At 38.9% G+C, this 12,790-nt stretch overlaps 1 protein-coding gene across 4 annotated transcripts in view; it reads right to left on the reverse strand.

Moving 5' to 3' along the window:
- Nucleotides 1-12,790, reverse strand: part of acot7 (acyl-CoA thioesterase 7) — a 117,657-nt gene that overhangs the window by 91,661 nt on the left and 13,206 nt on the right. For all 4 annotated transcript variants that reach the window (XM_004916190.4, XM_018095453.2, XM_031905178.1 and 1 more), the window contains 1 exon segment: nt 10,517-10,634. In XM_004916190.4, the coding sequence (XP_004916247.1) occupies nt 10,517-10,634 (118 nt within the window).

Here is a 12,790-nt window from a genome sequence, read left to right on the forward strand (position 1 = left end):
AATGGTAACCAACACATTGTACAGCGATGTGAAATATGTTACACTATAAATTAGCTATAGTAACAATAAGGTTACAAAGCAAGTGCAAAGGATAAGGGGACCATTAGCATGCCAGCCCTTGCACCTATGGGTTCATAAATGAGCCCTATAAAAAGTCACATGAATTTTAAAGGGCAAAAATTTTTAACAAGCAAAATTTAATACGCGGCACCACCTTGTGGAAAAAAGGCAAACAACAGCAAAAGCTGGAAAGATATACAATAACCATTCTGGGGAAAGTGAGCACTATTTTTTTTAAAATTTTGCTTTTACAAAATGAATACTTATATATTAGTATTCCATAAGCATGGAATGCTACATAGGCTATTAGAGCAATTATTTTTCACTTCACATAACTAGTACTGAAAAATGATACTCAAGTGCTCATCATCTGTTAACTAAACACTGGGGGCACAGTAGGGGACAGTTTTGTGTTTAGTGAACACAAAAAATGTCCTGCTATTGATTGCCTTGATTAGGGCATTTTCCATAAGTTTAGAAGAAACTAAAAATGTTTGTCGGCTGAAATGTATATTGAACTGTGAGCCAACAAAAACAGCATATCAGTTCATACAGTATGTACATAGCAACAGGTATGCTCTGTGGTTACAAGCAATATCAGGGATGGCCAACCCAGCACTCGCCAGATGTGGGGTGCTGGAAATTGTAACCTAATAACATCTGTGGGGCTGAATACATTTCATTGCATGTAAATTAATACATTACTGTAAGTAAAAATGATTATGGCAGAATGAAGAAGATGAATGCAATATATATATATATTTTTTAGACAAGAATCTCCCTTCCCAGAGATTACTAGTGCAATACGGCTTAACCAAAACCCGAAAAGTCATATATATCAGCCTGGGTTAGAAGCAATTTCATAAGGATGGTTTGCACAGGCCCTTCAGATGATTACATTAGTGGGCAATGGGGAGTTAATTTTGCCTTGTAATCACAAGCACCAGTACCTCAAACTGCCCCTGCCCCACAACTCAGTACTCTTATAGTAATTCACTAAAGCACAGATACAGAGCACACCACTAACCTATAAGTACATTCCTAACCCATTGCTTATTGGGGGTATTTACATTTTGGGGATATCTATTAGTGTATGGTAATACAGCATTGTGAATTTTATTTTTCAGGACCCTGCAAGACAGATATGCCTGCGCAAATGCCTTTATTCCTTTATAACATGTAACAAAATGTCTAACAAGTGGGTTTTTATTTTAAAGCTGCAACCAGTTACAATGAATCAATTGGGGCTGTTGATCTCACAAAGAGATGTGTCATGGACACCTGGAGTTCTACAGCACGGAAACTGCAATTGAAGAAATAACACCCAAGTCTAACGCCTCCCTGCACTAAATCACAGTAATATCATCTGCTCCCTGAGGGCTAAAAATAAAAATTCAGCTCAAAGCTAATCATTTGTTAGCAAGCCAATGTTACAATGTTCATTTGAAATCCACAAAAATATCCATTTGTTATCAAAGAACCTGCATCCAAGGGAGGTGTAAGCGAGCTTGGAGTTATACGACCACAGAAAAACTCATGGTCCTTTCTTCTAATATCTTTATAAAATACATTAGGGGATATTTTTCACTATACACACATGTATAGGGCCATAGCAAACTTATAGACCTTCTTGCACTCTTTAAACTGTCTCTCTAGACTAACCCATCCCCACCCAGTGCTCCCACCCAATGGTGGCATCTGTAGTGTCACTGTCAGGGAAGCAATCTGTCTGATGGCCAGGTCGTGGCCACAAGGATCCCAATAGGATGCCTTAAAAAAAGAATACAGGAAGGTCCTCGATTAGGAAAGTGGCTCCAGAGGCTATAAAGGGCCCCCATTTTGTCAGAAGAAAGAGGACAAATCAGGGGAAGAGGAATGAAGGCATCTCTGCTGAACTAGACCAAGACGAGAGGATTCTTTGCTTATGTATTGGATGTACTCTAGACAGTGGCGCCATCAGGGGGGAGAGGGAGTATAGTTGTGCGGGGCCCTGTAAAATTCCACAAGGGGGCCTGGTCAACCATCAAGAAAACCATGTAACTTGCATAGAAACATAAGTAACTTGCATATTAAGCAAAAGAGAGAAGCTCTGCAGGAACAAACTCCACTGACCACCAATGCATTAAAAAAATTATAGACTTAGCACATTAATTATTTTAACCATTTATTTGAACTGCTTATTACAGAGTAACATCAACTGTTTATATTGAGATCAATTTATTGATATTATATCAGCAGTTTCTACGTGAACTTTCCAGCAGGGGAATGACTGGCTACTGGGCCCCACAGCAACTTTCAAAAGAAACAAAAAGGTGGAATGGGGTTAAACTTACTGTAAACTCTACTGACCCCCAATGAACTGACTGACTTAGCACATTAATTAAGATTGCAGGTACCCTCCACTAAGGTTCAGGGCTGAATCGTCAGATATGAAGGAAGAAACCAAAGGAAATCTGCCGCTATTTGATGATTCAGCCCTAAAGGCTTGCATTTGCTCGGGCACCATCAAAATTTTCTGTCCCGTCCGATTGCCAAGACGACCAATATCCAGTTGCCTCGTCAATCCACCATACACACACAGAATATCGTAGGGAACCTCATTTCATATGATAATATGGGTGCATGTGGGGCCAGCTTAACTGTATTACAGCAAATTAAAATACAAGAAATTCAATAGCTTGGGGATGGAGGACCATTTAACTTTAGTTTCCTTATCAATGTTTTTTTTTTCCAGTTTAAATACCCTGCACACACAGCAAGTGGACCTACTAAAAGAAAGCTACAGACACATTTGATTCCAAGAAACCGTAATAAGTGATAGCGTAAGTGATAATGTAATAGTAACAAGTCCTGATTTAAAAAATAAATACATTAAAAAAACACCAATATACGAAAGCTGTAAGTGAAATTGCTGTAAATTAGTCTGTGAAAAAAGTTTGTTAGTGTGCTATGCACCCTATAATAACACTCTTTACTCATTATCAAACCCAAGAATGAAAAAAAACCATAGCGTAAAATAAGGATTGTAGTATGTGTGCTATAATAATTTTAAATCAGTGCATGTAAGAGCACAAGGAACCTTATGTATTACAATATATGTGAATGCAAAACAATCGGGTCGCTGGAAAAAAATCTGAAAAAAGTCAGAATGTAGGGATTAGAATTTCCATTCTCTGCACATTTTAAGATATTATTTTCCCCATCAGTAAAACATTGCACAGAATGGGACTCATGAAATACAGATATTTAAATGAAATACAGATATTTAAACCCACAAGCAAATTAATGTGAAATTGCTAATATGAAATAATGAAAGTAAAACAACAGTGTCACCTACTGGTCAGTTCTCCAACAATGCTACAAATGGGAGTGAAAAGTCTTCTGATCTGTTTACAACAATACAAAAAAGTGATTTGTAAGCAGAACAACATCAGAAGACTTTCCTGTACTACTTCTAAAAGTTTCAGACTGTAGCACAGTCAGAAGAAATGGCCAGCAAGTGGCAATGTTGTTTCAATTTCATTATATTAGTAGGGTAGCTATTTAGCTAATATTTAAAAAAATAGAAAAACAAATAATTTAGGTAAACTGCAAAATCCTGGCTGCTGACATTAATTTGGTAAAATATGATACATTAGTTGATACCATTCTCAGCAACAGCAGCAGCGACATTGGTTATTAAACCTCTACTCATTTTGGGGTTTTATATTGCAATGACAGCGTCACCTAAAGGGGTGGATCACCTTTAACCGTTTTACTGCCAGCCATTTTGGTAAAAGCAGAACTTGTATTGCCAGACAGTTTTTGAACATTTTGCACTGTTTCATTTTTGGGCCTTTCCTCGGGGGGACTTTTAGTTTACCCAGGAAAACAATATATTGTTTTTTTCAAAACAACCTAAGCTTTCAAAATATGGTAGAATTTTTGTGTAATTCCAATTCTGTAAAAAGATATAGGCTTCTAAATGTCTAAAAATGCAAAAAAAATCAAATTTCCATAATATAATCGCACATACTAGAAACAAAAATTATTTTATGCACGAATATACAACTGATTTAGAAAGTCCCATGTCTCCTGAACATGCCAATACCAAATATATATAGTTTTATGGAGATTTCTCACTTATAGGTCAAAAACACCCAGCAGTACACTACCAAATTTCCAAAGCACTGCTCCAGAAAGCTGCATACTTTAGATTTCAAGGCCAAAAATTCAACTAACAGAAGGTTTATCCCAGAGAATTGTACATTTTTGGAAAGAACAGATTCTGGGGAATCCAGAATAGGTAGAACTGTCTGTCTGCTCCAAACTATCAAGTCGCAATGCTTTCCTAAAATTTGTGATTTTTTAAAAAAATCGCTTCAAAGCTTCAAAGTCTATAGTATCTTATCTCCTACAGGTCATAAAGTAACCAAATAAAACACCCTAAATATGAATGCCAGGGGCCCACTGAACAGTTTGATGCCCAATATGTATAGGTTTAGCTAAGTATGTGGCATGTAGGGGCCCCAATGTGAACATACCCCATATGTACTGTCATTTCAGCTCCTGCAAAATCAACACATTTACATCATTATATGTGGGATAAAGCTAGTAAAAAGTACGCTCACCCCAGAAAGTCATATATTTTTGGAAAGTACACATTCCCTCGAATCTAAAATGGGTACCCATGTCTTTCTACTCCAAAGTACCAAGCAGCACAGCTTTTCTAAAGTTAGCAATTTTGATGACATTTCCAAAAATCCCCTCAAAGCTTCCACTTTGCAGCATCTTATCTCCCACATAGCATTAGGTACCAAGATAAAACACCCTGAATTTGAACACCAGGGGTCCACTGAACAGTTTGATGCCCAATATGTATAGGTTTACCTAAGTATGTGGCATGTAGGGGCCCCAATGTTAACATACCCCCATATGTACTGTCATTTCAGCTCCTGCAAAATCAACACATTTACATCATTATATGTGGGATAAAGCTAGTAAAAAGTACGCTCACCCCAGAAAGTCATATATTTTTGGAAAGTACACATTCCCCCAAATCTAAAATGGGTACCCATGTCTTTCTACTCCAAAGTACCAAGCCGCACAGCTTTTCTAAAGTTAGCAATTTTGATGACATTGCCAAAAATCCCCTCAAAGCTTCCACTTTGCAGCATCTTATCTCCCACATAGCATTAGGTACCAAGATAAAACACCCTGAATTTGAACACCAGGGGTCCACTGAACAGTTTGATGCCCAATATGTATAGGTTTACCTAAGTATGTGGCATGTAGGGGCCCCAATGGGAACATACCCCCATATGATCTATCATTTCAGCTCCTGCAAAATGAACACATTTACATCCTTTATGTGGGATAATGCTACAAAAAAAGTACACTCACCCCAGAAAGCCATATATTTTTGGAAAGTACACATCCCCCTGAATCTATAATGGGTAAACATTTCTTCTTGCTTCAAAGTACCAAGCTGTAAAGCTTTCCTAAGTTTGCAGATTTATATGACATTTCGAAAATCGCATAAAAATTTTGCAATTTGCCGCATTTATCTCTCACAATTTCTTGATAAAGATCAGATAAAGACAAATCACCCCAAATAAGAACACCAGAGGTCTACTGAACAGTTTGATGCCCAATATGCATAGATATACCAAAGTCTGCGGTATGTACTGAACCCAAAATGAAAATAGCGCATAAGGATTTCTCGCCTGCCAACTCAGCTTTTGCACACAGAGCCCCCTGTCAGTGTATTATGTGCCGAAACTTCCCCTAACTATACAGAGACCCCCACAAAACCATATATTTTTGGAAAGTACACATTCTGACAAATCCAACAAGGGTAAAGAGTCCTTTCTACACCAAAGTACCAATCTGCAGAGCTTTCCTAAAGTTATTGGTTTTTATGACATTTCAGAAAATCGCCTAAAAATGTTGCAATTTACCGCATTTATCTCACACAATTTCTTGCGTACAAAGGCAAGTCACCCCAAATAGGAACACCAGAGGTCTACTGAACAGCTTGATGCCCAATATGCATAGATATACCAAAGTCTGCGGTATGTACTGACCCCAAAACGAAAATAGCGCATATGGATTTCTCGCCTGCCAGCTCAGCTTTTGCACACAGAGCCCCCTGTCAGTGTATTATGTGCAGTAACCCCCCCCCTAACTATACAGAGACCCCCAGAAAACCATATATTTTTGGAAAGTACACATTCTGATGAATTCAAAATAGGCAAAGTTATTTTTGTACACCAAAGTTACACCTGGCAAAGCTATGCTAAAAACAGATTAGGAACACTTATACAGGGATAAAATGTGATAAAACCACAAAAATTGTGCAAATCAGTGAAACAACAAAATAAGTCACATGACAGTGTAATTAGTGGTCAGATTATCTGATCCAATAGTCACGCTGTCAAAAAACATGCCGCCGCTGCAGAGAGCAGCGCTTAAATGCCAACAACGTATGGGACACGTCGTTGGCATTTAAGCCCTTTACAAAAATTGTGCAAATCAGTGAAACAACAAAATAAGTCACATGACAGTGTAATTAGTGGTCAGAATATCTGATCCAATAGTCACGCTGTCAAAATAAACAGTTTTTAGGTAAAAGAAACTAAAAACAAAGTGGTAAAATAAAAAAAAAAAAAAACAAAACAAAACAAAAAAAAAACCAAAGTGTTTGTGTATACATGTGTGTACATGTGTAAAAGTTGTGTGATAGTGTGTAAGCGTGTATATGAGTGTAAATAAGTGTATAAAAGTGTGAAAAATGAAAAAAAAACCAAACAAAAAAAATGCTAAAATGTGTGCTGTAAGTGTGTGTAAATGTATGTAAGTGTGTATAAATGCATGTAAATGTGTGTATAAGTGTGTAAATGCAAGAATAAAAAAAAAGTCCTTGCCTGTCCTGAAGACCCGATCGATCGCAGGACCCTCATGACAGCCCCCCTGGCACATTGCCCAGGGGGGCTGTCATTGTTAGAAGCTCTCTGCAGCGGCCGCACATGCCGCCGCTGCAGAGAGCAGCGCTTAAATGCCAACGACGTATGGGACACATCGTTGGCATTTAAGTTAACTTTAGTATATTCTAGAATAGCAAATTCTAAGCAACTTTTCAATTTGTCTTCATTATTTATTTTGTAAGGTATTTGAATTGTTTGCCTTTTTTTCAGACTCTTTTTTCCAGCTTTCAAATTGTGATCACTGGCCCCAGCAACCAAAAAAGCTCTTGCTCTGTGAGGCTACAAGTATTGTTATTGTTACTTTTTATTACTTATCTTTCTATTCAGACCCTCTCCTATTCATATTCCAGTCTCTCATTGCAACTTTATCTTAGCAAGTCCCTGGTTGCTAAGGTAACTTGGACCTTAGCAACCAAATAGCAGATAAAATTCTAAACTGGAGAGCTGCTGAACAAATGCTAAAATAATAAAAAAAAAACACAAATACTAAAAAATGATGTCTCAGAATATTACTCTCTACATCATACTTAAAAGTTAACTCAAAGTTGAACAACCCCTTTAAGGCATCCCCATCAAATCTTGATCTGTCAAGCCTTTTTGCAGCAGCTATTGCTTTTACTACAGTTGCCAGCATTTGATGAGTTGGATTATGTGAGGCACTGCCTTGGTCACGAAAGTTGTTGATGTCACTGTATACCAGTAAAATAGTAGGCAAGAGCGGGGCCAGTTTTACAGATTTACAGGTAATGTACCTGCTGGAAAATTTGTAATAATTAGTCCTCTGGCTCCTGCCCACCCCCGATACAGAAGAACAGGAACAGCACCTCTTGTCTTTGTAGATTAAAATGTCTTTATTGCAAAGTTTTTTGGGGCAAACAACAACAGCAACAACGTTTCAGGTCACATAAGACCTTTTATCAAGCTAATTGGCAATTACACACAGCACCTTTTATCCCCTGTGCACCCTCTAGTGGAGATGTTCCTATATTACAACAATGTATCAAACAGCAGTGTAGCTAAGTAGACACTCATGTGTTACAATTAAAGGAACAGTAACACCAAAAAATAAAAGAGCTTTAAAGTAATAAAAATATAATGCACTGTTACCCTGCACTGGTAAAACTGGTGTGTTTGCTACAGTAACTCTACTATAATTTATATAATAAGCTGCTGTGTAGCTGCTGTGTTTTATCTGTTATCTGCTATGTGCCTGTGCCTTTTCTCCTTTAAATGGCTGCCTCCATGGCTACATAGCAGCTTATTTATATAAATTATAGTAGACTTTCTGAAGTAAACACACAACTTTTACCAGTGCAGGGCAGCAGCACATTATATTTTAGTTACTTTTATACACTTTCATTTTTTGGTGTTACTGTTCCTTTAAGTGATCAATGTGTATCTTCAAGTGTTAGTTGAACTGCAACACAATACCCTTATAAATTTTAAAAAACATAAAAAATGAAATTAAAAACAAAGGCCAGGACAAAAGGAGAATAAGGGAGAATGAGAGAAGATTTTTTTTATCTAAAGATTGGTCTTAAGTCATATTCTTTATTCAGCCCTAAAGGACTTAATGTTTCCAGTTTACGTATCCAGTAAGCCTCTCTATAAATTAATTCTTTTAATCTATTTCCTCCTCCTGCCCACCCCCGATACACATCTGATACACTGTCCTGCCTTCAATTTTTGATGTGGTGGGTTATTCCATTCCATTCACATCACAACCCCATGCCCAACATCACTGACCTGCCCCCTCACAGACACCCTATATTAGACATGACAAAGAGGTGGCAACCCCAACTGTGCCCCCAATACTGCACTGTTACATGCCCTAAAAAAACAGAGAGGCACAGCTCGGTTTGTGGGCCCTATTTCTATTCCCACCATTCTTGTGCCAGGAGAGTGGGCAGTTAAAGATATTCCGGTTCTGGCTTTAACTGAGCATGCTCTGTGTTTGCTATCACTTGGAACAGGAGATTAAACATGGCAAGATGGCACTCACAAACTAAGTATGCTGGCTACTCCGCTTTTTAGGATGAGGGCAGTGGCACACAGGGAGGTTAGTCACCCCGTGACAAATCTTCATTATCGTGGGTGACTAATCTCCCCGCAATGCCATCCCACCGGCAAGAATGTAAATTGCGGGTGGGATGGCATACGCGTTGCATTACCGGGAGATTAGTCACCCGCGCTACCAAAGATTTGCCGTGGGGCGACTAATTTCCCCATGTGCTACTGCCCTAAAGACACATGGAGCTACTAGTTGCAGCTACTTATCATGGCTACAAAAACACACAATGCTGATCAGTTCCTGATAATAGTCTCTGTGTTTCAACAGATGCATTTCTCAGTATTGTCTGTGGCAGGGTATTTTCTGGTGTGTAATAGCCATGCCAAGTAGCTATTACTAAATAGCTCTGTGTGTCTTTACCTTTACTAACAGGTAAGGTAAACAGGAAGTATTGCAGGGTGCAATCAGGCCCAGATTTGTGGAGAGGCAACAAAGGCCTGGGCCGAGGGCGGCATGCCGCCCCGCCGCAAATAAATGTTGTAATTTTGCAACCTCTCTCCCCACTGCTCCGTATTGGAGTTTAAATTTATGCGCACTCGCGCGCTGCTTGGGGGGGTGGGCGGGGGTGTGTGCATACACTTGCGCATGCACACTCCGGGAGGAGGGGGGGTGGATCGAGGGGGGGGCGGCGTCGGGGCGCCCGGAACTCAAATCCGGCACTGGGTGCAATGATGTCATTCAGGAAGGGATGGAAGCCTCATTTATTCTTTTTTAAAAGGCAAACTAATGCCAATGGACAGACTATTCTTTATGTCACCCTGCCACTTGTAGGTCCTCTTCTGTTCATGAGTGCTCACTTTGTCTTCTGGTGTTGATTTTGTCCTGCTCCTTACCCTGTCTTGTACCCTATGGATTATATCTCTTTCATGTGTAATTCCTAGCTTACCCTGCTTTTTCTAGAAACTACCTTCCTTCATTTTATAACCTACCTGTGTCTGTAAAAATGTGTATATCCTGTTCTATACCTAATGTATAATGTGTATATACCTGTTCTGCCTGTGCACCAGTTCCTTCCTCCTCCTTCCACACTTCAGCCTTTTGGTCAGTGGTTCATGACAGGTTAGTCATGTAGACAAAACTAATCACTTTAACAATGGGCAATGCCAGACTCTTAACACCACCCTGCTTATAACTACAAAGAAAAAGAAGCCCTAGGACAGCATAAAAGAAAATCAACTCAATATTAGACACAGGCTCTCTGTTCAAGTTAAGAAAAACATGATGACATGGCAAACATGCAATCTGTATGGAATTTCAAGGACATTCAATGATTTTTTTCTACCCTGAACAATTATAAAGATTTGGCACAGTTCAGAAACCAGAAAACATGTCCATGGTTCAAATACAGTTAAGGCATTAGCATCAGTCCTTCAATATATTTCCTGCATTGAAAACCCTATATTTGACTGGTAACTCTTACCCCATCTTGGCTATTACAATGGCGTGTACTTATAATGGCTCCTGCTTCTTCAATCATCTTCAGAATGGTTCCACCATGGACATTTCCTGCAATATTCGCATCATCTGGGCGCATAATCCTACAAAGGAGAAATGTTTAATCAACCAAACTGTTTTAAGTTACAAAGCAAACAAACAAAAAAAAGCAATGCAAAAAATTATTTTTGAAGATTCAGGATTCCACTTTGTTAAGGTTCCCTGGGTGTCTCTCCATAATTTGAATCTCGGCTACTTTAAAAAATGTAAACACAAAATAAACCTAATGGTATTATTTTGCCTCCAATAAGGATCAATTATATTTCAGTTAAGATCAAGTACAATGAAATGTTTTACTATTGCGGAGAAAAGGAATTATGTTTGCAATTATTATTTATTTCACCCACTTTCTAGTCATTTCTATGAAAGTTTTAGAAGCATATTTATCAATGGGTAAAAGTCAAAGAAAGTGTGATTTTTTCTGTAGTGAGATCTAATCTCATATCTTGATAAATTTGCCCCTATGGGTGAAGATCTTCCTGTAATACAGAACTTTCTGGATAATGGATTTTTGGAAAACTGATCCTGTACTAATTTGCAAGAATATACACCTGTTGGGAACCCATCTGTATTCCCCAGTTCTATATTTTGCAGTTTTGCCCTACTGAATAGCCATTGCAATGCTCATTTGAGTTCATGTATCAGCTCCCAGATACTTGACTGCTTGTCACGTTTTCCTTCCAGCCCCAATACCCAACACAACACACAACAAGAAAACACACACACAAGAAAGGAATGAAATACAGTACAGGTATGTGATTTGTTATCCAGAAAGTTCCAAATTACAGAAACGCATCTACCATAGACTCCATTTTAAGCAAATAATTCAAAATTTTGAAACCTTCCAGACCATGGTATCAGCTTATTGGCCATTGTATGGGCTCACTGACAGGCATGCCCAGTGAAAGGGTGCTAGGTAGGTACCTCTGTTGCAAGCCCCTAGTCTGGATTTCTTACCCACCTAAGGCACACAGTTGGCTTGGGCCACCTCTGTCTGGCACAAAAATTGGCCAGATATCAACAGAACAGGTATTAAAATTTATATAGAGAAGAGCACCATAGAGCAGAAATCTGCTAAAAGGCTTTTATTTCAGACCACAATACATAACATGTTTCGGGCATTGTTGACGCCCTTTATCAAGTGATAAAGGGCGTCACAATGCCCAAAACATGTTGTATATTGTGGCCTGAAATAAAAGCCTTTTAGCAGATTTCTGCTCTATGGTGCTCTCCTCTATACCCGGGATCGCGTCGAGGGGCTCAGCGGTGTGCCTTTTGAGGATTGATGCATCAAACCTGAATGTTAGGTTGTGCGGTTGAATACATATTTGTCGAGGTATTAAAATTTAATCGGATGAGGATTTCATCAATGGCCGAAGTGGTCCTCATCCAGCGTGCCTCTGTAGGCCCCAGTGTGTTCTGCACTTGGGTGGCCATCTCAGGCCCATATCTGTTTATTTAATGAGGCTGACAAACATACAGATCTGGCCTGATTCTGGCAGTGTAAAGTCAGATTTATTACCTCACTCAGGTTAGTTTAAATTAAGATGAGCTCTGTATTAAAAAAAGTCTCCCTTAGGGTGGCCATACACGTAAAGATCTGCAAGCCTGGCGAGGTCGACAAGCAAGGGGATCTTCTCCCGATATCCCCACCTATGGATGGGCGATATCGGGTGAATTTAGGCTAATTCGGTCATTTGGCCCTGGGGCCAAACGATCAAATTATAATGACTGGGATAGGCGCAGTTGGTTGGGCAGGCCAGTCGTTATTTCCCCTACACGGGTATGGCCACCTTTAGATTTGCTGCTTTATTAGATTTTCATCTTAAATTTGCAGGAACTACCCACCTTGTTTAATCCAATTTTCTTAATAATACTATTAAGCACTGGAAAATGTGTGCTTATTAAACAAATGAAAATAGTAGTCCCATAAATGAGAAGTTTGAATTTATTTTACATTTGTAATGAGTTGCACAACTGCATTATTATTACACTTTTCAGTTCATTTCACTAGAAAATAGATACCTAGATACACCCAGTGAGAATAGACATACTGAAGCTGGGCCCACTTTCAGCTTTCTCCCAATTTTCCCAAAATATAACGTACTGGAACCTCAAGGTCAGCCTTAGGACATTTTAATTAGCTACATGCACTAGATGCAAAAACATTTAGTGAGTATCAGAGAACTATGTCACTATT

The sequence above is a fragment of the Xenopus tropicalis genome, chromosome 7 (assembly GCF_000004195.4).
Source record: "Xenopus tropicalis strain Nigerian chromosome 7, UCB_Xtro_10.0, whole genome shotgun sequence".
Classification (NCBI taxonomy): domain Eukaryota; kingdom Metazoa; phylum Chordata; class Amphibia; order Anura; family Pipidae; genus Xenopus; species Xenopus tropicalis.